The sequence below is a fragment of the Plectropomus leopardus genome, chromosome 13 (genome assembly GCF_008729295.1).
Source record: "Plectropomus leopardus isolate mb chromosome 13, YSFRI_Pleo_2.0, whole genome shotgun sequence".
Taxonomy (NCBI): domain Eukaryota; kingdom Metazoa; phylum Chordata; class Actinopteri; order Perciformes; family Serranidae; genus Plectropomus; species Plectropomus leopardus.
The window spans coordinates 26,350,353-26,376,293 of NC_056475.1; the positions used below are offsets into that span (position 1 = coordinate 26,350,353).

General features: G+C 38.8%; 1 protein-coding gene across 1 annotated transcript in view; it reads left to right on the forward strand.

Annotated features, from left to right (window-relative positions):
• LOC121952334 (unconventional myosin-XVIIIa-like) overlaps positions 1–25,941 on the forward strand; it is an 86,557-nt gene that overhangs the window by 27,623 nt on the left and 32,993 nt on the right. Inside the window, 12 exon segments of the mRNA XM_042498940.1 lie at positions 3,062–3,148; positions 4,885–5,023; positions 6,450–6,609; positions 7,185–7,371; positions 8,449–8,674; positions 8,816–8,925; positions 11,139–11,204; positions 13,598–13,726; positions 24,984–25,127; positions 25,332–25,421; positions 25,598–25,717; positions 25,827–25,941. Of these exon segments, the coding sequence (XP_042354874.1) occupies positions 3,062–3,148; positions 4,885–5,023; positions 6,450–6,609; positions 7,185–7,371; positions 8,449–8,674; positions 8,816–8,925; positions 11,139–11,204; positions 13,598–13,726; positions 24,984–25,127; positions 25,332–25,421; positions 25,598–25,717; positions 25,827–25,941 (1,573 nt within the window).

Genomic DNA, 25,941 nt, shown 5'->3' on the forward strand with positions numbered 1-25,941 from the left:
CTCAAAATTTCACAGTTGGTACATCCCTAGTATCATTTCAAAATAAATAATAATTATAAATAATCATTATCATCATTATAAAAAATTAATAAGAAATAATCTATTAAANACATTTAATATATTTTGGATCAGTTTCGTTTGCACTTTTATTTTGAAAATCTGATAAAAAATAATCAATTTTTGTATTATTTTTTCAAAAGACACAATTTAAATACTTTTGTCAAATATTATGGTTTATTGACTTGAATAGGATTTAGCAGATTTCAGGGATATGAAGCATTTAAAAATACTCCAAGAAATGAGATCAAAATAAGCAAAAGTAGCAATCAAGCACAGGCAGACAGTTTCTGTCGCAGAGTTGAAAAGGTTCAATATATCAATCTATTACTGCTGTTCCACCTTAGCTCATCTCAGATAAATCCTCATTTAAAAACTCAGCAGATATCACGCTGAAGTTAAGCAGAATCATATTACTTTTAATACTGTGAACAAGGATCCTGGGATTTCCCACCCACATTCCCACCTACATCCTCTGCCTGGGAGGAAGGGAAGTGGAGCGAAATGAAGAAGTATTGCATAAATCTGTAGAGTGCAATTCTCACATGTCAGTGCATCTTGAAAAATATAAGGAGCTGTGAAGCTGTCATTGAAAACTGGGTCGAACGCATTTAACGTGGCACACAGTATCAACAATAGAGGTGACAGGCAGGTTAAACTCTGATACAACACAACGCGCGCATGCTTTGTACTGTCACATTAAATGCTGCTGCGACTGTGTGGATAGTTTTTTCGTATATCCTCCGCGCATTGACTCCCCACAGCAGAGAACAACAAATCATTTAGGCTACTTCACATACACTGTCAACTGGAACAGTGGCATCTGTCACGGCCACACTATTAGCACTGCCAACATTTCTCCACACTCCCTGCGCCGCCTGCACTTTGTCACTTGTGAGCTGCTGCACGCCTGTTTTGCTCCGGTGGAGGTAATTTACTGTGTTTATTTCCACTTTTATTGCCGAAATGTTATTATCTGCAACAGTAATGAAATCTTTTAGAGTTTCCATTTACCTATAGGAAAAAAGACAGTCTCAATGCCAAACGTTGTTGTTATTGTAATAGATTTGCTCCGGCTTTTAGTTTTCTTACATCTAACGTGCCAATGTTTTTCATTTCAATATCCGTAAAAAAAAACTTTGGGAAATATTACAGCTGCCTGCACCCTCTCTAGGTGCACAGACACAGCGACCTCCTTGTGATGAAAGAAGGGGAATCAGCATTTTAAGTGGATGACTGGCACCTGTGTGCAGAGTTGTGGGACCAGCACTTGCCTCTTTTGTCTCATATAGAGACAAGTCAGGACGGGGGGCTGGGCTGCAACTAACCATTGCTTTTATCATCAATTAATCAGACAATTATTTTGTCATTTGATTGTTTGGTCTATTTAACAGTAAGAAAATAGTAAAAATGCCCATTTTAATTACCTACTGCCCAGGGTGATGTGTTCATGACTTGTTTTGTCTAACCAATGGTCCAAAACACAAAGATATTCAGCTCATACACCACCAGTGTTGTACTGTTATTGAAAATTAGTGGTTACTTTTCTCAGACGCAAGAGAATTACTTAACCAACTGCTGCATTTAAATGTAATAAGTTACTAGAAAAAGTAATTTTTGTGTTACTTTTTAGATCTGCGTCAATTCTGCTATTAAAGCTCAAATAGCTTTATTATTTTACTGTTGCTGTGGCACAGTGTGAAACAAGGCAATGGCAAATTGTATCTATGATAACATCCATTGTCACCATGATGAAAAGAAAGTAGCCTAGAACAATAAACACAATAAATATGTTTTGATAGGGATATTTATTGTGGCCTCAACGGGTCTTCTAGTTAAGCAACATAAGTCAGTTTTGACTATTTTGGCAGATTAAAATTCAATAATAAGTGTTCCATTTGACAGTAATTTCTTATGGTGACTGACCTAATGAAATAAAATAATAAAGATTATTTACAAAAACATAAACACACTGAGGTTTACCCTTTGTAACAGTTATTCAAATCCTGCACATAAGACTACAGCTCACCACCAAATTGTGTTTAATTGTACCTGATCTTGAGAAAAGAAAAAGTAATGTTTGTATTTCCAGGAAAAGCAAGCTTTAATTGAACTGTTGGCAGCTGTGTGCGCTGACGGTCTAATGCTGAGTGATTGGATAATTTCCAGAATTTATATTGCTGCAGAAAGGTCGGGTAACTGGTGATGCGCTGGTCGACAAAACCAAAATAAAATCAGATTTAAAAAAAATTTCTGACGGTCTATGCTCAACAAAGGAAACATGAACAGGAAACAGGGAACAGGAAACATCACCAAATCTAAGCTTAAAATAGTAACATTTCATCAAAATCACCGTAATCTAAAAAATTTTGCCAAACATGAAGCGTTTGCAATAAACATGTCCTGTATGAGACATTAAATGCGAAAACTGAGGCTTTTTTCAGCTCCAGGATTTCATTTTCAACTTTTAACTTTAGAAAATCAAAGGGCAAGTTTTTAAAATCTAACAACATTCTCCGTGCCAAGTTACTGATATTATTCTGGGCAGCTGCTGCTGCTTGTGTACAGTTTATTTGGGAAAAAAGTCATTTGGGAAGGATCAAAATAAAAAAATATATCACCTTTTTTCACAGTTTCCGGATGAGCAGAATGAGTATTGCAGAGTAATCGATATTAAAATGACTAATGACTAACTAATGTTGTCAGACAAGTTTAATTTTACATTAAAATAACAAACTTATTACTTAATCAAGACATTCTTACTTTCTTTGACACATCTCATGAATATCATCCTCCACTTGATAAAACATTATTGTGTCCACAGAAAGATATTAACCCAGGGCTAGAAACTATCATGAAAATAACATAAGCAGATTTATTTGATCAGTCTCCTTTTTTTTTCTGATCTCCAAAAACCGACACTATTGACATCTACAGTTTCTTGTGTTATTTGGCATCATCACAAGTCATTAAAGAGTCTGTCAATCTTCCCGTCTTCCTTCAGGAGAACATAGAGCTCGCTTTGGATGACACAGAGCCCAGCACATCCCTGTCTGTATCCGTGGTAGACCAAGCCTCAAGCCAAGCACTGGTAAGTTCAACATTTTCATGCTTCTGTTGTCTTCATTTCTGGCTCAATTTTTTTCTGCTTATTTCCATGCATAAATTCAGCGTTGCCTCTGAAAGCTTCTCCGAAACACCTAAGAGACTTGCATCCCTTTTCATGATCTATTTCCACATAGTAATCTCCCGGCACTCTGTTTTATTCAACATTAATTATAGTCTTTTAGCATCTGAAGTTTTCTTTCTGTGTGTTTTTTTGTTATATTGAAAGGTGTTTGGCTGAGGCTCAAAAGAGAGGGTTAGAAAGAAGGGAGAGAAAAAGGTTATGGAATTGACTTCAAGAAAGAAAATCGATGTTTGGCCTCTGCAGCCTGTGATCTGCACCATGGAAACAGAAATGGCAGAGTTTACAGAGTCATAGATCACTTTTGGTATAATTCCAATGCATTTGCTTTGAGTGCTTAACTTTTTAAAGGGTCCGCACTCTAATGGGAATGTCATCAGAAGCGGTGAACTGTGGTGCATCACACAAAAAATCCAAAGGGAGGGAAAAAAAAGCACTGATTCTTCAAAGTCATTTCTAAAGTTGGCTCTAAAGAACAGCTGCTTAAGACATTTTGAACCTTGATTTTTTTTTCACAAGCATGTTTTTTTTTTCCTCTCTTGTTGTAGCTTAGATGACTGTTATCGCAAACAGCCTTAATGCTCATTCATTGCCAGCCTCGTCGTTGTCATATGTCTCTTCCAAACTGATACTCTGTTGTATTTGAAGGCGGCGTGGTGTGCTCTGCTGATAAGGGTGTCTCCAGTGGAACTTCGTGATAGCTGCAGTTTTTGGTTTTGTGATTTTAGACCCCCTGCCTCCCCAGATGCTCCCAGGGTGGATCAGCCATGCCAAACAAAGCTTGCTACCTCACTGTGGGGCTCATTGTCATCTGCAGAACAATAGTTGCTCATCTAAATGGACAAAAACTGCATCATTTAGACTCTGACAAAAGTTTAAAAGCAAAAAAAAGTGTGCTTTTTTTATTTATTTAAATATACAAACAAAAACCTTCCCTGTGCACTTATTCCGAGATCATCAATGCTGGAGTGGGTTTTATTTTCTTTCTGTGTTCACTCTAATTGTTCTACTAATTGTATTACTTTTTAATCCCTTTCCCCCCGCCACTCTTCGTATTCATGAGCTCTTTTTTTTTTTTTTTTTTTTTTAGTTTCCATTTCGATTAGAAGGAAAAGCTAAATTGATGATGCCATTATCGCGGCGACTGCTGGAGGGTGCAGAGACCACAAATGCTTTTGAAAGTTTAATTTCTGATGCTGGTATTACTATCGTGCCCACCATAACCAGCTCTTGCTGGGAAAACACATACAGTGCAGAGAAGTACTTTTACTGACATTGGGTGAAACACAATATATCAGATAACTAAGGAGACTGTGGAGGCCAGCACTCAGCGTTTTGAAGGATAATTTTCAGAATCTTTCATAAGTAGCGATATTTATATATATATTTATTTTTTTAATGTCCTTGCATTAAATAGCAAAAGCAGGCTAAATGGCCTTGTGGCAAGGTGGATTGTTGCTCCTGTATGATGGAGAGATGGGAAAACATAATTGCTTTTGAAGCAAATCTGTAAAATGCAAAGGAAGTAAGAGGTACAGTGATCGTGGCAGAACATTTTGTGTCCATGCTGGGATTACACAAAGCACTCATGACCTTTGCGCGTGTGCTTCTGTGTGTGTGTGCACGTGTTTATTTGGTAGGTACGGACGGTACGAACGGATGAGGCGCGGGGCCTGCTGTGGCTGATGGAGGAGGAGGCGCTGCAGCCCGGGGGGTCGGAGGAAACCCTGTTGGGACGTCTCTTTAGCTACTACGGACCTGCCGAGGGCGAGAGTAAAGGTGAGGAGAAGACACACACACACACACACACACACACACACACACACACACACACACACGCGTATAAACTCAGACTTGAAGCTAATACAGTGCATGGCAAACATTCCACTTGACCATTTTAAAAGAAATTGACTGAAAATTCTTACTTGCAATTGCTTTTAAAAACATGGGAAGAAGTCAATGAGCAACTTAGGAATGAATGACCCACAAATTAGGAAGAAATTAGTAAAAAGTACAGGAAATACCTGGAAATTAGCAAAAAAAAATCTACTAACTTCTTGCACTTTGTGGGACATTTATTTGCCCCTTTCCCATGTTTTTTTTTAAACTTTGTTTTAAAAAAAAAAACCAGAAAAAATGACTACTGAATCTACCTTCTTCTGCCTGCTATTTTTGGGCACATGAGGCATGCACTCTCGCGACTTAGGGTAGCTGAGCGCGGCCGAATGTGCGAGAACGGGTAACTTCCGCCGGCGGAGCAACTGACTTCCAGTTTAACACTTCGCTAGCTTGAATGGTAATCTCAAAAATGTAATCTTGTGGCTCTTTTAGACTTTCCAAATGCTATGACACTAGTGTAATTCCTCTTTTGGCCAGTACGTAAGATTTACCTCAGAGCCTGAAGCACCTCCTGGGGGTTTGCTTTTGGGGAGCTGCCATGCCGTCAGTCTTGTTTATACACTCTATGGTGTGAATTAACATGTTTGGTGTGAACTTCCATCTCTGTTTTTTGGCATGGAATAAGTGTTAAATTTGTGATCATTTGTGAGAGCAGAATCATCTCTGACTCTGTCTTTCAGAGTGTTTGCCAACTCCTGTTACAGGTTTAATTTCAGATAAAGACATTTTACTGTGTATTTTTTACAGTGTTTGGGACTATAGTCTTTTGCATCACAATAAACTGTACAGTATCATTGAGAATATGCTTCTCATATCTCTATGACAGACTGTACACAAAGAGCTCTGACAGATTTACTGTAGATGAGTCAGAGAAATCCTCTCTGTTCATATTGTTGGCAACCCTGACAACTGTTTCTTGCCAAGGTTACAGCTTATAGAAATGATCCTAATAAAACTCAATGGAATTATGGAAACGTGCCTTCCAAAACAACAGCTGAGAGCCTCTCATTCATACTCTTTATATTGGTTGATTTGAGCTTTTTCTCTCTGGTTTATCACCCATATCTCTTTGATAGTCTACCGCATGAACAAGTGGGTTGGGAACAGATTGTCTTTTATTATGACTGTCAGTAAACTTTATGCAGGTTTGTGACAGCCTGTGCATACCAGAGTAATCAGATGAATCTTTGATAAACCCTTCATGCAGCACTTTCCCAAACTCCTGAAGGAGCCTGTTAATTTCTTTCATTCTCTCTGCGTATGTACAATGAGCTGAATCTCACACCACCTCCTGCATCTACATCAGGTCACACTTTTCTCCTGAAGAGTGAGAAGGAGAATCATTTCCTGCTGGGCCACAGTCACGGGACTGACTGGGTGGAGTACGATGCCTGCGGGTGGCTGAACTACGCCAAGCAGAATCCTGCATCTATTAATGCGACAAGCCTCCTGCAGGACTCCCAGAAGTAAGTATCACACCAGCAAGAGAAGCCTATCTTTCAGGTGTCAACCCGGTTTAAACCTGGTTTGACATCAGTTTCCTTGTGCTGCATTCAAATGCCTTTTATACACTATTTGACCTTTTAAAACCTGAGCAAATTTGTTTGACTTCTTTTGAAAAACATGGGGAAAAAAAATCCATGACCAACGAGGCATGAAATGTCCCATAAATTGTAAGAATTAGTAAAGGGTGACAAGAAAATTACTTAAAAATTAGTTTTAAAAAGAGGGGCTATAACTATTATATATATATATATATATATATATATATATATATATATATATATATATATATATATATGTGTGTGTATAGTCACTTTTAGGTAATTTTCTGGTTTTATTTTTGCTTATTTTCACATAATTTTCTTATAACCTTTTTTTGCAAATTCTTGGGACATGTCCTGTTAGGATGCTGGCTGTATTCCATTACCGTGTTTTTGGCAGAAACCCAACCAATTTTCTCAAGTTTTAAAGGGTGAAGTATTTCTTAAAGTGGAATTTTACAAAACTTTTCAGGCTGAAATAGTGTGTCTTTCTGTAGGAAGATCATCAGCTCGTTGTTCATGAGCCGAGCAGCCGGAGCCACCGTGCTCTCTGGTTCCATTGCGGGCCTGGAAGGGGTTTCCCAGCTGTCCTTGCGAAGGGCCACCAGCATGAGGAAGACCTTCACCACAGGGGTGGCTGCCATCAAGAAGAAGTCCTTGTGTATCCAGATAAAGCTTCAAGTGGTGAGAGGAGAGGATGGAACTAATCAGTCGGTTGAACTTTGTTTTAATGTCAACTCCAAGGACACTGAGAATCAGCACTCTAGTGTACACCTTTTTTAATTAAATGGTTCAGGTTTGGTAAAAGGCGGGACATTGACAGGTTGATGTGAGTAGCATAGTTTAAAAGAACATGGATGAGAGTAATGCCAGTAATTGGGTTGCACCCAGGAGCAGTTTCAGACCTAGCAAGTCTAAGTGTAATGTGGAATTATGGATTATTTGTAGACTCATTATAAAGCCAACATTTAAATATGGATCATAATGATACTACTACTACTACTACTACTACTACTACTACTAATAATAATAATAATAATTATCATAATAATTATGACTTTATTTGTATAGCACCTTTAAAAACAGAGTTCACAAAGTGCTTTGACAAACAAGACAAAGCAGAGGCAAGAAGGGTTTCCTGTAGAGGAACCATAACAATAAGAGCCAAAAAAAAATGCTGAATTAGGGCCAGACAAAAGAGAGAAAAAATCAGAATTTTTTTTTTACCATGACAACCCATACTAATAAGAGTAAATACAATTCAAAGAATATAAGCAGTAAACACAGAAATAATAGCACTAATAATAGAATTCAACATGATGAAGACAGCGTTTAATAATAAATGAAAAGACAAACTAAAATAGATAAATTGAAAAACATCACATAAAAGCAAATCTTTAAAAAAAGACTTTCAGGAAGTGATTAAAGTCATTGACTCTGCCAGCCTTGTAAGATTTTATTAAATAAAAAAACCAAAAATACAACAACTTTTTTTGGACCGTGTATTGTACAATGTGCTTAATTATCCATGTCTGCAGCAGGGAACAGAAGTTTGGAGAAATAAGGACATCATGGATAATGAAACACAAATTTGCTTTATTGCAAAATGTAATATTGTAAGGTGTGCATGTCAAGACCAGTATGCATATCATTTGGTTTTTTGAAGTAAAGAATGTAAGCTACTGATTACATATAGCTAAGTCACAGGAGGATAATGCATGGGCCCCTCCAGAGTCCCTAACCCCGCTGTGTATTTTCCAGGATGCTCTCCTTGACATGGTGCGGAGGTCCAGGATTCACTTTGTTCACTGTATATTGCCTAAGGCGGATGCCCTCAAGGCTTTGAGTGGATCCCTGTTCAAAGCAGGGGAATGCGAGGCTCAGGGGGAGTCTGGAGATCCCGGCTTAATGCAGCTGGATGTAGCCTTGCTCCGTGCTCAGCTGCGCGGCTCCAAGCTGCTGGATGCTCTCCGGATCTACAGGCAAGGTGAGGAGGCTGCCCTCACTCACATACTAAGGACAGGATAGCCATACAGACTTCTCCTTTTCTTTTCTTACATAGTGTTCCTCCTCAAAGTATGTGTTACAACACTTTCCAGAAGTCAGTGTCGTTTTTTGACCTTCACAGGTTACCCCGATCACATGGTGTTCTCCGAGTTTCGCAGACGCTTTGATGTCCTGGCGCCGCACCTCACCAAGAAGCACGGGAGGAATTATATTGTGAAGGACGAGAAGAGAGTAAGTCAATCAGCCAGAGAGGAAAAAGTACAGCTCCGCCAGTGGCCAAGCACGGCATGATTAATGTTGTGAAGAGGCAGCTTCATTACATCTGCCCCTGAATTGTCAGCAGCCAACTGACGGGAGAAATAAACCCTCATTCATCAGACCCATTGTAATGATCTAATCAACTTAACCTTATCAGTATCGTGCCTGTTAAAGAGGCAGATTGCTAGTGTGGCGTAGAAAGTGCTTTGCTGCATTCAAAGAAACAAAATACCATTCAAGCACCTGTACTTATCATCTATTGCAATCTGGGCATTGGAAACAAGCTGCCAAGGTTTCTCCCTGTTGTTCTGACAGCAGTGGCGATTTACCTCTTTTATGCTTTTGTTTTTAAGTTATGAATTAGGATTGTAAAAAAAAATGTTGCTGTGAGATTTACACAAACGTTAAATGGATACTATTTAAGTTCCTGGATGCTGCTACCATGATGTCAACTCTCTCATGGTGGGATTACGTTCAGCCAATAAAAGCACATGGCAACCAGCGCTGGGAAGTCAACAACCACACATGCTGGCAAGGATGGTTAGGATTAGGGAAAAGAGGCACATGGTAAGGTTTAAAAAAAAAAATAACATCACACGCCGAGGGGAAGCAAACACCAGACTCCGGCATGAAAGTCCAGGGTTGTTGGATCCATCCACTGCTTCTCTAGCCTGCCCTATAAGCGCCCTCGCGCTCTTCATATTACGTTGTTTCCAGTAACCAACCTTTCAATCTGATGCTGTTCTGTGGGTTATCATGCGGAAGTCCGGCCACATTTCTAAGTGATGCCGCCTATCAGACTGCCACTGTCCGACCTCGCATAACAACTATTCGTCTCCGTTTTCAGTTGATGCAGTCCAGCAGCAAATCAGGCAGACACAAAAGGTGGCGCTGGAATCTTACGTGGAAAGCACTGTAAAAGCGGTGGTATTTGATGACTATTTGATGAAAACGGGAGAGAAAAACAGTCAAATAATAAAACAAGGCCAATCGAATATAAATCAAGACAGTGTCACTGCATTGCCTATTTCTCGCCTAAAACATTTTAGAGAATTATTTTATTGCCTTGTTTAGCTATAATAGTGACAGTTTGTTAACAGGAAGTGGGCGCAATCCTGCTTCCCTGCATAGTAAAATCAGAGGCTGAAAGAAATTGAGATCAAACGGTGAAACTAAGCAGTGCTGATCAAATATATATCAAGAGTCCATTTAACTGTTATATGAGATTGTTTGGTAACAGCTAGCTGCAATTGTGTGGAATGGACAAAGTCACCTACTAGCTGGAGTGTTCATTGGTCTGGTATGGTGCAGTGCATTCTGGTACTTGTAGGTTTTCTACCTTTTGCGCAAAAGCGAATGCCATAGCCCTTTTTTCTCTGTTTTCTACGGTCATGTAGCACCAATTCTAAAAGTATTTGCATCTCTCTGCTGCACTCATAGCCTAGTTTTCCGTAATGACCCTTTTTATATAGCTGAAATACTTTAATTATCGATGAGGGCTGTGCATCAATGCATTGGTCCTCTGCATGAGAAGTCTTGCTTGAAGTGCAGTGGAGACAAAACACAAAAGTTTGTTTTTAGAGAGAAATGAGAGAGAAAGAGAAGATGAAAGAATGGGGTTAAGGGAGAGAAAAGCTCTTTTTCCCTTGTGTTTTGTGGCTGAGTTTCTGTGGAAACACTGGCAAACAAAAGCCCCTCAGTGCTCGTGGTGAACCTCTCCTGGTGTAATCTAGACGCCTTCTTTCAGGCTTTAGGCTCAAGTAAAGAGGAGACAACAATACAGCTACAGTATACATGCTTGTGGATGGACAGGGAGAGGCTCCAGGCTGGCTGATGGCGCGCCTCTGCAGAAGCTGCAACAGACCACCATGTGGAATATGCCAGGTGGATTTTGGGGGAGGAGGGGACAAGTTGTAATTGGTTTGTGGTTGGGAGGTTCTTAGGAGTCAAACTTTTCCCGTGCTCGCTGACTTACTTTTAAAACAAAATCCAACCGGGACTGGTGTGAGAAGAGAGGGGAGGAAGCTGCACTGTACCATTAGTTCAGCATGGCAACTTAGGGGAACTGCGGACTACTGAAGTGTTGCAGTGTCAGTAGAAGTTCCCACCGGATCCAGCAGTTGAAAGACTAAGTGTGTGTGTGTGTGTGTGTGTGTGTGTGTGTGTACATGTGTGCCTTTACCCAGGCTGTGGAGGAGCTACTGGAGTCCTTGGATTTGGAGAAAAGCAGCTACCACATGGGTCTCAGTAGGGTAAGTAACGCCACCGCATCTCAAACAAATAAACAGCTTTAAAATGATTGAATAAACCTCTGCCAGTTTCCCTCCTCTTAAAGCTCCGAGCACAGAGCTGTAGCTTCTTTCATCCTTGTGTGTTTTTTTTCCTTAAAAAGACACTTGCTGTCTGGGGGGAAGTGTATCTTTCATTACACCTGTCCCTCTTTGAGGTTTGTTTGTCATCCTTGTTTTGGAGACTTGCCAAGCCTGGCCCCCTTTCTTCTCAGTCTTACAGCCAGTGGCTACCCGAGAGGCATGTCTCTACCCTGCCCGGCGATGTGACCGTAATTCTCCCTTTCTTTGCAGGTCATTAGAGCAAATTCTCGCAACTGATGGCCCTCTTTGTTTTTCCCCATGACCGTTGTCAAGTAATCACAGTAAACACTGGCTGGCACACCGAGGTCTAATCCTATCAGCCGGAAAATGGCCATCAGCCAACGACAAAATCAAAGGAAACAATAATGTAGAAAAGAGTGGAACTTGTGCTCCCAGATATGTGCGCTGTACAGGGTCCCCTCTTTTTATAAAAAAAAAACCAACACATGACACGTGAATGGTTTGGAGGCAGTGGCTTCGCATGGTGCCACACTTTGAAGTGTGAAATGGGCTCAGAAGTAGACAAGCACAGTTGGCCATTTACAAAGCATTCCAGTGGCATCCTAGCAACCTGTCTCACTTGCATGCCAATTACAGCAGCCCCAAATAACCTTGCGGCTGTGGAACCGCAGCTTTTGACAGGATCTGCTATTAGAGGTAGCCACGTATCTGAAAAAAACAGCAGATACATGACAAAGTACTACATGAAGGTGATGATAACCTCTGCTCAGCTCCATAAAGCAATGTAAAGAGTATTGTCCGGTTAATGTCCTGCTCATCTGTTTGATAGAACACATTTTGAGTCACTATATCTTTATAAAAAAATGTGCTGAATTTAACTCAACCTGGTTGAGCTATCTCTAGCATTCAGTTTAGGTATGTTAGGCTAAGAAATTCCACTAGATATTGCTTTGTCTTTAAATAGTCTGTCCTTTCAGTTTGCCTCCCACAGGAGGTTAATAACAAGAAAAATCTCACCAGACATGAGGGCTCTGTGTGGTGGGATTTTCAAAGGTAGGCATATTTTTCAACATTTTATAGTTTGGCCTTCGGTGATAAAGGTAGTGAAGCTAAGCTAATTTCAATAAAAAATGATGAAAAAAAATATTTATCTGAACCTCTGATCATTTATGGTCGTTAAATGATGCATTTGAATTCATCCATTTCATATGCAGTAAAAACATTTTTATAGGTATGATTTTATTTTTAATGTTCTGCCAAATGGTTGAATTGGCCTTTTATGGCAAAGCTAGTAATGCTAAAATAATATTTTTTTTAATGAAATAGAACATAATAAATGTTCACTGTTGCTAATATCATAGATTAAATGCTGTCAATTATGTATTTGTTGAAATAAATTGAAAGAAATTACATCAGTATTATTATTTACGATACATTTTTAAAGTACTGTAAAGGTAAATATGGGTAAAAAAAAAATACTAGGATTAGTATTACTACAATACCATGGTCAAAAAAAAAAAGATATATATTGGTATACTAGCATATTATGAGCATTAAAACAGTAAATGATTGTAATTTTGTTTTTTTCATCATGTTTTACCATGACCATAAACAACTATCTCAACCATTTGATAGATACCTTTATTTAAAAAAAATATAGGGCCTCTTAAAAAAGAAAATAAACATTGATTTTTGATATGATAGCCCAAAAGAAATAAAAATGTTAATAAAACATCTTTCCATTGCTTTTTCCTTAGAGAGGATATTAAAGGAATATTCTCGATCGTTTCCAGCTTCTGCTTGGTAAACAAATCAGATATGGAACTTGTATTTTATAAAGCATGGAGACTTGCGTAGAGAGACCTTGGATAGAGAAAGTCATGATTCGTCTATTTTAATAGCTCACCGCCTTTACATCAAGAATGCATTGGCTGTGCCTAATCCCTCTGAGGTACATAGACAGGCCATGACGTGATCTGCTTTATATTGGCTGTTTACCTGTTTTACCTTTGGCCCAGATTAGAAACAGACAAGGCTGATTGTCCGAGATAATAACTTAATCACAGCTCTCTCACTTAGATAAGACTCAGCTGTCCGTGGATTACACTGCCTCTTATTGATTTACTGCTTCAGCGCACTTATTTACTTTTAAACTCTGTTCTGTTTATGTTTTTTTTTTTTTGGCTCTTTTGGTTCACACAAAACGGGGTCTCCAAATCCAATTTCCCCCTGGCTAAAAAGAGCATTACATAATCTCTCAATTATTTATCCTTTGCTAATAAGTTAATTTGTTTGTTTGTGTTTTGCTCTAGTTGTTCTTCAGAGCTGGCACCTTGGCTAAACTGGAGGATCAAAGGGATGAGCAGACCAAGCGTAATCTCACCCTGTTTGAGGCTGCCTGTAGAGGCTACCTGGCGCGCCAAGCCTTCAAGAAGAGGAAGGTAAGCAAGAGGTCACGCTGAGAAGAACGACTTATACCTAAATTAAAGTTAGTCTAAGCCAGAGGTAGGCAACCTGCTGCTCAGGAGCCACATTTGGCTCTTTAGCGCCTCTCCAGTGGCTCCTTGTGGCTTAAAAAATTATATGGAAATGAATATTATTATTTATAAGAATTTTATAAATACATCTTCCTGTAGACCCAAAATGATTCTTACATCTGGGCCACACTGCATGTGTGAGCAGGCTACCTTGCTGGACTGCTGGGTCTTGCATGCCTGTGGTGTTCACACATTTTTGCTGCAGTGCTGCTGCAGAGCTGCTTGTTGCCATAACAACTATATTTACACGATTAAAAGCAGATATTCCTCTCATTTATGAAGTCATGCAACCCACTGCATTGTCAACAACACGGTCCTGCAAATATTTTACAATAATGCATGGCTGGGAAGCATGCTTACCCAATGCAGTTGCTGGCCACCCCTGATAAAATTGTTGCATGATAATAATTGGAGGTGGACTTTAAGAGGCTGTAGTGCATATTTTTAAACTAATGTGAAGGTAGTGGTATGTTGTGAAAGCAGACAACCTAATGCATCAATTATTACCAACCACATTGGCATAGTATTATGTTTTAGCGTAGAATGAGGAGCGAAACACAGAGCAGTAGGCAAGCAGCTGTTAAAAAAAAAAAAAAGAGCTTTAATGCTGGTAAAAATCCTCCCAAGAAACCAGGGAACAAAACTTAAAGCACAAAAGAAAAAAGAAACAAAAGTAAACTAAAAACCAACAAGAATGAAACGATGGACACAAGGATAAACTCAGGGACGAAAAACAAAACATAACATGACAGACTGAGCAGGGAACAACACCATGGCAATGAAAACAGAAAAACTGACAAGGAACAAAGGGAGCCACACAGGTATATATATATACATGGAGCTAATCACAAGAACAAGAAACAGCTGGGGGAGGTGGACATGGGCTAATGGAGGGAAACACAGAGATTGGCTGGCAACGAAGGAGTGGCAGGGAACACTTGGATGGCGCAAACAAGACTAACACATATCAGGTGTGCAGGGAAGACTCTGGGAACAGGGAGGGACTAACAAGGCTGATAGAGGGCAGATGTGTCAGAAAACAGGCGGGAAACAGACAAAGGCACGAAGTAGGACAAGACACGACACATGGGGAAATGAGTTTCACAATGAATCAGCATATAAATGTAATGGATGAATACATGAAACATTTAAAAACCGGTCACTATAAACAAAAACCCAGGATCATAATGCAAATCTTGTTGGTAAGTGGGTTTCATAACGCTCCAAAATGAGGCTAAATTTTGGGGAAGGAAGAACTGGCATGGTCATTTTCAAAGGAGTTCCTTGAACTCCTACCTCAAAATATCTGAATGGAAATGAAATCTTTAGGTAAAAATTAGTCCTCCTTACACTCAAAAAGGCTTTCCCAGTATTTTTTTTTGTTTATTACAATCAATGCTCCCCTTCAAATCAAAGTTGTATCTATGTCTTTTTAAGAAAAAGAACCAAAGAACAATTAACCCTTTGAAACCCAAGCAAATTGTTTTTTCTCAAAAACAACAGTGCAACAAGACGTGGCCCGGAAATAAGCAAGTTAATAAAAAGTTACAAGAGTTACACAAATTTAAAGAAAAATCTAAACAAAAACTAAAACACAAAACCAGAAAAATGACCCTAAAACGGTGAAAAAAAAATAAAAATAATAAAAATCAGTACAAAAAGATATAATTAGAAAGATTATAATATAATTTTCAGGACATTTCTCCTTTTTATTTTGTAAATTTCCACCTTTTTATAAAACTAATTTTCAGATCAATTTCCTAATATCAACACCATTTTCTTTTCACCTTTTACAAATTTCTTGCAATTTGTGGTGCATTTAAAGTTGCCAATTGCCTTTTGCCCCCATGTGTTCGAAATAAATCAAACCAATTTGCTCAGGTTTCAAAGGTTTTTACAGCTTGTGGAAGGCGTCTGACACAGCACAAGAAAACTGATGTCGATCCCAGGTTTCAAAGGGTTAATGGCCTAACATATGTATATACAGAAACATAAGACATTAACACTGGATTGTCATGGAACTCAAAATGTTAACTGTTATGGTATTAGTCTCGGCACATCAGATAATAAGTAACATTATCTACAATAAGAAGAATACTGTATATCAGAATGGAATTTCTTTTCTCTCTTCGTTGACATATTTTCCAACTAGCCTCTATACTACAGCGACATGAGAGAATTCCTGAAATTCAGTTTTCAAAACACCAAAGGTATATTCATCCAAACTGAACTATCAATCACACATTTCATGCAAATTATCTAAATGATAGAAAATGAAGTGGATTCTCTAATGCAAGACACAAGTTACACTGACAAAAATGTAATAGCAGGCAAACAAAGTGAGTACCAAGGTCCATTCGGCTGCTTAGGTCTGTTTTTCAAATAAAGTAGGTGAGGAATGTGAGCTCCAGAGGCCGTGTTGCCTTGGAGTCCACCAGGAGTTGAGCGTTCCTTGTTCCGGGCTAATTTTAGTGCCTGTTTGCTCTGCTCTTTGGGTAGATCCAACCTGCTCTGCTGTAAATCTTCAACTAATTATAAATGTCTTCTCTAAATCAATTGCCCTTACACCCTCCCTCCCGTTCTGTAATCCATCCAGGCAGCTCTCCCACGGGGATATTTGATAGCGTCACATCCATTTCTGTTGCATTTCATCAAACAGCTCCTGTTAAATGCAGCCCTATCAAACATACTGCTGACTCACACACGCATCTGCTCCACCCATCTTCCATTTTTCTCCCACAATGTGATGGGTCCATCTCTCCGGACCTCATACATGTCCTCTTGTGATATATGGAGCCCTGCAGTCCTTCTCCCTCTCTGTGATTACTATTTAAGTGAATGTGCCGCCTCAGCTGGCTACTGATGAACCAGCAGAAACAGAATCAACATTGCTGCTCTCCATCCAGTGTGACATGCGGTTACTGAGTAGATATCTTGTATATGATGCCAGTAAAACTATTAAATTGTCATCTTTGCAATAAGGTAAATCAATATGACCTTTTATATTACTGGACTTCCAGCTCTCTTCTGATATTTTACCACGAGAGTCTGAGTAATGGATGTTAGTTGAAAATGGGGAACCAAGGAAGGCCAGTGCATTTTCTTTATTATGTTCAAAGGTCATTATTCACACAGTGAAGCAGGCTAAAGGCCTGGTGCTTCATAATCTGCTAGAACGTGGAGTAAATCAACAGTGAGGAACCATTCAAAATTGCTAGGCAACTGTGCAATTACAAAAGTCATTAGCCAAGAGATGTTCTTCCCTTTGCCTCCATGTGCCCCCTTTCTCATCTCTTTCAAATGTAGCTATAATAGAAAAATAAGACTTCTTTTTCACTTTAATGTGTGATTTTGCTCTTAAACTCAAGTTAGCGAGGTAAGATGTAACACGCAATTATGAGTGACACTGAATGCCACCACAGATTCTATCAAGTCAGGGCTATAGGATGCTCTGTGTACAGGCTTATGTAAACTGTGCACATGATTATGCACCTTACTTTCATACTCACTTTTAATTGATAATACTGTGCCCCTTCTAAATTTTGATGTTTTTGCATGTCCCTGAATGCAGCGTAGGCAGAACTTGTCATTAGTTCTTTTTTTTCCAGCAGCAGTTTTAGGAGTTGGAGTCTCGGGGTGGATTATTGATCTGTCGATCCCATCAGAGCAGATTAGATCGTTGGATGAGAGGAGGAGCTGCTACAGTGGCGAGTGAAAGCAAGTGTGGCGCAACAAATAACAGAATGGTATATAGATATATATCAATAATGCTCCTAAAAAACAGATCCAAGGTGCACAAATAAAAATACATGGAGGCAGACGTTTTAAGCGTGGCAGGCCGACACAAACCCTTATGCAGCAGAGCAAAAAATAACACAAACATCTCAAATGCATTTGGAGATTCAGATGAAGACTGATGCGACTGTCATGTTTTTGGTAAATCTGATGCTACTACCAGCAGCTGGTTATGTAATATAAACTAAAACAAGGAACAAGGGGAAACAACTACCCTGGTACTGTCCAAAGGTAACAAAGTCCAGCTATAGTAACAGCACTGGGCCCGTAAATGGTCTGGCACATAACTCCCCATGAGTCCATGATGTATTGATTTCACACGTATGCTTTTGTATGGCTTAAACAAGTGAGACATAACATGTTAACATGTGAGCTTCAGAAGTACTGAACATTACAGTTTGTTTCCCTTGGATAGTGTTGTGCTTGTTATTGAATATTAGTAATTACTTACAGTGGCTAGTTAATTTACCAATTACTACATTTCAAAGTAGTTACTTACAGGGAACTTCCAAGGTACTTTGAAATATCTGGTTCAATTGTCTTTTTAATGTGGCACAGTTTGGAACAAGACAACTGTCAAATTTTATCCACGATAATACCTATTATCAGTATGATGAAAAGAAAGTAGCCTTGTAGAACAATAAAACACAAAGATGTGCTTTGATAGACCTATTATTGTAGCCTTGACAGTCCTTTAAATCAACCCGCACAAGAAAGTTTTTTATACTCTTGGCAGAGTGAAAAAAACAAAATTTTCTGAGATATTTGATAGTGATTTTCTATCATAGGTCTAATGAAGTTATTTACAAAAACATAAACTCACTGAGGTTTAACAGTAATTCAGATATTGCACATAGACTACAACTTACAACTAAAGGCCTAATTTGTACTTGATCTCAAGGAGGTTAAATTAGCAAGTTCAAATTGCTTGAAATTTTGCCCATTGTGTGCTGTGACTAATGCCTGTTATGGCATTCTAAATAATGTTAATTTAGTAATTTACAGAAACATTGCATGCAATAGTCCACCTTCCACCTTCTTTTCACTGATGGTTTCCCACACGGCCCACCATGATTAAAACATCTGCTGCCATGCAGTGATTTTTATATTTTTGGAGCTGGACCATTCATTAGGGGCACGATTGGAATATAAATACCATTCAGTTATTCATTGCACCACACTCTCGGAGCGCAGAGTGTGCTCTAAACACAGATGGAGCAGCAGAACACCAGCTGCAGTGAAAGTGAAACTTTCACTCGCCTCTGCAGTGGCTTCTACTCTCATCCATTGACCTGATACAAGCAGTTGTGATTGGATGAACCGTTAAATCATCCACTCTGCAACTCAAACTCATCAAACTTATGCTGAGGGGAAAAAACAAAACAAATGACGAGTCTGCCTGTGCTGCGTTCATGGACCCGCAAAAAAATTTTAATTTAAAGAGGGATCACAGAATTATAAGATCAAAAACAGCAAGTTTGTTTGTTCAATTTAAATTTCAATCATTTATTTGCATTATTTATTTTAAAAAGTAATTGGTTACATTTCTAGTTACCACCAAAATTAGTGGAATTACAGTAATGCTTTACTTCCAACACTGCCCGTGATAGCATTTATAACTGACGATACAAGTTTGCTCAAAAAAACACCACACAGTTTTTTATTCGAACTCCAGTTAAAATAATTTTTCATAACATCAAAGGATAACAGATCACACAGGATAACTGTATAAAAAAGCAATTCAGGCTGAGCTATGTCTCATGATGCAGTACAATATACAGTGCATGGCTTACTCTGGGTCAATGATGGAGTAGCTTGGTGCAGGTATTCACTGCATTGAATAGTCCAGTCATGCATTATCAACCTCTAGTCTTTTCAGTAATGGAATGATTTGACAAGTTCATGTGCAGCCTTTTGAAAATAAATCCAAGCTTTTCAAATTACGAGCTTAGTACCTGCAGTCAGGAGTCATATCGAAATGGTAAATGCGCACAATAGAGAAATCAGAAGCAAGAAGCAGTGCCTGGTTTGCTTCCCGTTTTTTTACCATTTTTTTCCACCAAGCATTGACTGTATGCTACATTTATCACCATTCATCTGTTACATGTGCACTATACAGTCTTGAAATTATTACCGAAAAGGCATTTTTTCTCTCTGAAACTCATTCTGTTTATATTATTCCTGATTCAATTAGTCGACACTAGAATAATGGAACCAAAGCAGAGCTGTGGAGTGATTTCCATCTTCACTTCTCTCCATGATTTACAGACTGCGGTCAGTCTTAGAGTAATCATTGTGTAATAACATTCACTTGCGCCTTCGCTGTTGCCCTGTTATCCCTTGAAGTATTTAGTCTTTGCAGGTACAGAAGGTGATAGTTTGTCTCTGGAGCAGTGCAGATGAGTTCTGGTAAAACCTCTCAGACACTCGCTGGTTGATGTATATGGATGTGACAGAAAGTCACAAGTTGCCTTTGATTGATATTCCCTGGCATGTTAACCTTGTGAAGCTGTGCCAGGCCCATGTGACATTAAATGACAAAGCCATAATTTTTCTTGTTTTTTTTTCCCCCTCTTTCAACTGTCTCCTCAAGGGGACAACCTGACATTTTAAAAGTCTGTTATTTTGCCTCAGCAGGCACTTACCGCATTGGGTGGTTTGTCCTTCAGGTACCCTACACAGTTTTTTTTTTTTTGTTGTTGTTTTTTGGAGGGGATTTAGTTATTTACATTGAAATGAGTAAAGCAGTGTAAAGCTGCCAGTATAAGCTAACTTTAGCCTAGTAATACCATGCCTATGAATTTTAACCATATACCCTCATCGCAAAAGCGCTCACTGCATTTTATGATATGCCTTTATCAGACAGGTATATGGAATATCTAACACACACAGTTACATATTTCCATATTGAAGAATCATGAATGCCTGGCACTGTAAAGGCATGGATAAGCACCATATCAGGCACATTTCTTTGTAGTATGTGCATGGATTACATTTGTGAAGGCCATTCTAAGTAACAGCTAGGATTATAGTTCTTTTAAATGTATATTTCAGGATTTAAATGTAATTTGATGATATTATGACAATGACATTAGCCAGGCAAATAACAGGCCATTGATGAAGCCCATAGGATGTATAAAATAATGGATATAGCCACAGTGACATTACCCATTGGTTTGTTGACTATAGTTTTGAAGCCTCAAGTTCGGCATTTTGGCTGTGGACATGTTTTTTTTCCCTTTTCTTTTAAACTTTTGTTCCCCTCTTTTTTCCCTTCTGAATTTTCAGGGTTTTTTGTAATTTTTACTTTTTTTAAAATTTTTTTTATTTTTGCGTCATTTCTTCCCAAGTTGCTCATTACCTTTTCCCCATGTTTTTGAAAGAAATCAAACTAATTTTCTCAGGCTTCATAGGATTAAATGGATGAGTTATATAAAAACTCACCCCTCTCTATAGCAATAGAAAATCCCTTTTGTACCAGGCTATGAACATGTTAATTTTTGCTTTAAATTTGAGCATTTTAACGTGGGGATCTATGAAGACTGACTTGCTTTTGGAGCCAGCCTCCAGTGGCCATTAGAAGAACTACAGTTTTTGCTGTTAGATCAGTTTTTTTTTACCCATGGAGGTTGCTGTTTAATTAGGCCACCCATGTGATCAGAGCCGCAATCCTTGAGCAAGGCATTATTTCATGATGTAGAAATACTTAGAGCTTAAGTGTTTGCTTCAGAAGCGGGATCGAATTGACATTAGGCGGTGCAGCAGTCACATATCACAGCACTCAAGTGCCTCACATATACACACATGCCTGCACACATATCCTGTGCGTGCACACACTGAAACACATTTTTAACTCTGAGGGAAATGTAGAACATTGCGGAAGAGAATGAAAACACGCTTTTGTCTTAATCTTGGCTCACAAACCTAATTCACATCACACTGTCTTACAGCTGTCACACCCTCTTAATGTGACATGAATACCAAAATGTTTATCCACGGTGTTCAAGCGGCATAATTGTTTGTTTGTTTTCTATTCATTTTCGACTAAATATGACAAGTGAGACCTGTTTAAATCTTCTGTCAGAGATTTGCTGCTTTTTGCTCCATGTTAAGGCTTTCACTGTGTGACAAATCCTAATTGGTCATAGAGAGTACCTTCAGGGCAAAATGTACCTGATGCTGAGAATTGCGTCGCTTTAATTGGGTTTGCCCGTAATCTGCTGCTGCTGGAGAGCCTCATGCATAAGCAGCATGGAAATCGTGTAATACTTGGAATTAGCTGCCAACATGTTTGATTTAATTAATCAAAAATTAGCTTGCAGCCTTGGAACACAGTCTGCAGACACTCTCTGGAGGAGGCTGCAAAGTCCTGGGTTAGCTGCGAGCCCATACAAAGGCAATTTAAACAAGAATGAGAGAGGAGTGGGTTTTTTTTCTTCAAATATTGTTCATGATATGGTAACAGTAGACGAGTTCTGTCAAGCATTTATTCCAGTGAGTAATTAAGATTTTTATGCCTCTGTGCCTAAGACAGCCGTGGCTTGAGGCATTCTGTTTTCTCCCATTCTTGAAAATGCTATCATTTTAAATAATATGTCAAAACACTTTGATGAAATTTTTCCTAATATGGCACAAACATCCACTTGAACTCAACAATGAATTGATTAGATTTTATTAGTCATAGGTCACTGTTACATTGCATCTGTGTCATTCTAATGAACGCAGTATCTTAAGAGGACCTTGAGGGATTTTTAAAAAAATTTGGCACAAACGTCTTTTTCGAGTCAAGGATGAACTGATTAGAATGTGGTGATCAAAGGTCAAAGTTAATTTGACCCAGTCTGTCACGTCCTCTTGAAAGCAATATCTCCAAAACAGCTTTAGGGCATTACTTCAAATTTGCCACAATAGCCTGAAGCCTCCTGCAGACTGTGAGATTTTTGCAATCTTATATGTTTAGTGCAGCTAAACTGTGCAACACAGATTTTGATGAACTTAGGTACGACATCAAGTTTGATGTATGCAGACTGTGCGATGACCAATGACGTCATATGTAAGAACGAAACGTCAGTGTGAGTCATTCATCTGCATCACTGTAGTGATAAGTGAAAAATGTAAACAAACAAATTGAGCCCTCGCCATAGTGGCATTTATATTTGTTGAAAGAAAATCTGAGGAGGAGGACAATGTGGCCACTGAGGAAAAGAGGCCAACTTGGCATGCCAGTTTTGAAACAATAGCTCAAAGTAAGTATTTGCAGCAGTGTCACACTGATCGGTGCGTCATTTCATACTGCATTTCTATTGGTCGGTTAGTAGATGTAGGTCGTAACAGCAGTCACACAGTGAAATGATCAATCCAAATTTTCTGACACTGTCATAATTTTATTCCAGGCTGTCTTTGGTTGAAAGACCAACAGCCATGTTTGAACCTCTTTCACTGCGCAATGTTGAATTGCCGTTTTTGAGCCACAACTAAAGTTATCACCACATTTCTTTAACGATGTTCATTTTTCATCTGGGACAGCCCAAACTTGCACATTGTATACTGGGCTTAATTGGACTCAAGGATGAACTAATTTGAATTTGCTGGTGGAAGACCAAAGGTCAGGGACATTCTGACCTCATGTTACATTCCTTGATTAGCCTCAGGGGATGAGGGAGGTAACATTGAATAAATAAAAGGGAAAAAGGGAAATGGAAGTGAATGCATAAACAAAAGTAGTGATTTAAAAGCAGGTTTTAAAAAAACTGAGCAAAAGGCTACTGTCTTTAAAAGCAAAGAAAGTAAAATTCAAATTTTGATCGCCGCTTACAGGGCACTATAGCTGTTGTCCTCAGTCTTCAGTCCAACTCACAGCACTCACACTGCCACACTGGTCTCACAATCACTGACATTTGCCTTCTTCAGTCCTTATGAACTGCATGCTGCATGAGCAGATTAAGTAAAGGTGTGCTCAAACACTCTGCACAGTGAGGATGAGAGGAGGGTGGCACCTGGAGAGGCACACACAAAAAAAGAACACACACGAGAAAATGGGCACAACCACCTCCTCACCTGTAACACCTTACAAAACATGTTTTTGGCTGTAACTCAGGAGGTCATATGCTAATTATGACAGAATTTCACACAAATGCCTAATTGGATACAGTGGTAAAGGGATGACATTTTATATCCAAAAGGTCAAAGGTCCACTCCACAGTGACATCATAATACTCTGCAAAAACACTCCTGGCCATGTGTTATCTCAGGAACATAAGGGGTTTAACTGTGCTGATTGTATTGTTTTACAGACATTTTTATTTCAAGAAGTTTATTTATTTATTTTGCCATTTGTACATGCACAGACAGGCAATACGGCTACCTAGGACTTCCTTATGTGCAAGCTCTAAGAGGTGAAAAAGACAACAGAGATAAAAACAAATGAGAATCAATGAAAGATACTAATAAATATTTAAAAAGAAAGAAAGCTACAGTACAATTTAAAAACACACTATAAAATACAATAAGTTAAAATATTTTATTTATATTGCAGCTCTCAAGCTTCCCAGATAAAAAGGTTTATAGAATAAAATCAGATATCAGAAACCCATGAAGCTCCTCCCCCACCTCCCTTATATGACATAACCAAAATGAAGAACATTAAAAAATATTAGAGCACAAATAATAAACAACATGGCGTACAAGAACATATGAGGGTGCATGTTCAAAAATACCATTTAGTAAATAAATAATTAAAATGTAGATAAGAGAATTAAGCTCATATAAGCAGATAAGAATTAAGAGTAAAAGAAATAATCATATGTATAAGCAGATATGACGCTAATAAAGGAGATGATGTCATATTAAACAGGTAGAATGCCAATAAAACAAACTATTGAATTTAAATAGGTATAAGTGCAAAGTATGTGGAAGTGCATGAAATCACATCGGAAAACTAAAACAAGACCACTCTGAAATCTAATGATAAGTCAAAAATGCAACACAATGCAAACCATATGTGCTATTTTTGAGTTGGTGTGCAGAGTCATACAACCAAGAGGTGATAATTCTAGTTTTTTATGTTTGTCTCATTTTTTTTCTGGACCTCTGGACACTGCCACCCTGTAATGTCTGTGCATTCCCACTCACAGCCATCTGTTTCCACATAGTGCATTTTACACCATGTTATTGGACATATTGCTGCAGTGGAGTTTTTATTATTTATGCTGTCTTAATTATGAAGCACTTATTGAAGCACTTATATATTAATATTGCACTACAATTGACTCAAACTGCAGATTCCTGTTTGTTTACACTGTAATAAATGTCCACATTCTTGTTTGGTGACTGCTCGTGTGTGTGTGTGTGTGTGTGTGTGTTTCAGCTTCAGGATCTAGCAATCCGCTGCATCCAGAAGAACATCAAGAAGAACCGTGGCGTGAAGGACTGGCCGTGGTGGAAGCTCCTCACCACAGTGCAGCCGCTTATTAAAGTCCAGCTCACTGAGGAACAGATGCGAGGCAAAGACGTAAGGAGGCCTTTCTGTGTGATACAGCCCTAACCGACAGATTCCTCTAAGTTAGACTCTAATCCTCTTAAAGATGCAATACCTACCACGGCAGCATAGAACTTCCTTTTATTAATTTTTAATTTTGCTCTTGTAATCCTTAATATTTCACAGTTGCACCTGTAACATTACAAATAACCAATATAGCTGCATTCTGTGCTCCAGGAGGAGATCCAGCAGCAGAAATCGAAGCTGGAGAGGGTGGAGAAAGAGCGCAATGAGCTGAGGCTGAACACGGATCGATTGGAGAGCAGGGTGGGTCCCCTTGCCTGTGGCAGTGCATGCTGTGGGGACTGTATTTGAGTTAAATTCTTTCATTCCAGTTAAAGATCTGATTACTTGTACAAGAACGGTGGCAAGTATTTTGTCATTTTTTTTGTTTTGACACCCTGTGTGTGTGTGTGTGTGTGTGTGTGTGTGTGTGTGTCCAGATCTCAGACTTGTTGGCAGAACTGGCGGATGAGAGAAGCACCAGTGAGTCAGCGTCGCAGTTGCTGGAGACTGAGACTTCAGAGAGACTCCGCCTGGAGAAGGACATGAAGGAGCTACAGGCACTTACACAAACTGATATAAACACATCATAATATTTTAAAAAATTCAGATTTTAATGTGACCAACGAGCTCTTTTTTGTGATTTGTGTTTGAATCTGTACATTACAGGCTAAATATGATGCCGTAAAGAAACAATTAGAATCACAGGAGATGGAGGTGATGGAGGCTCGGCTCATGAAAACATCAGAGCTCAATGGGGAGATGGACGATGATGAAGATGCCG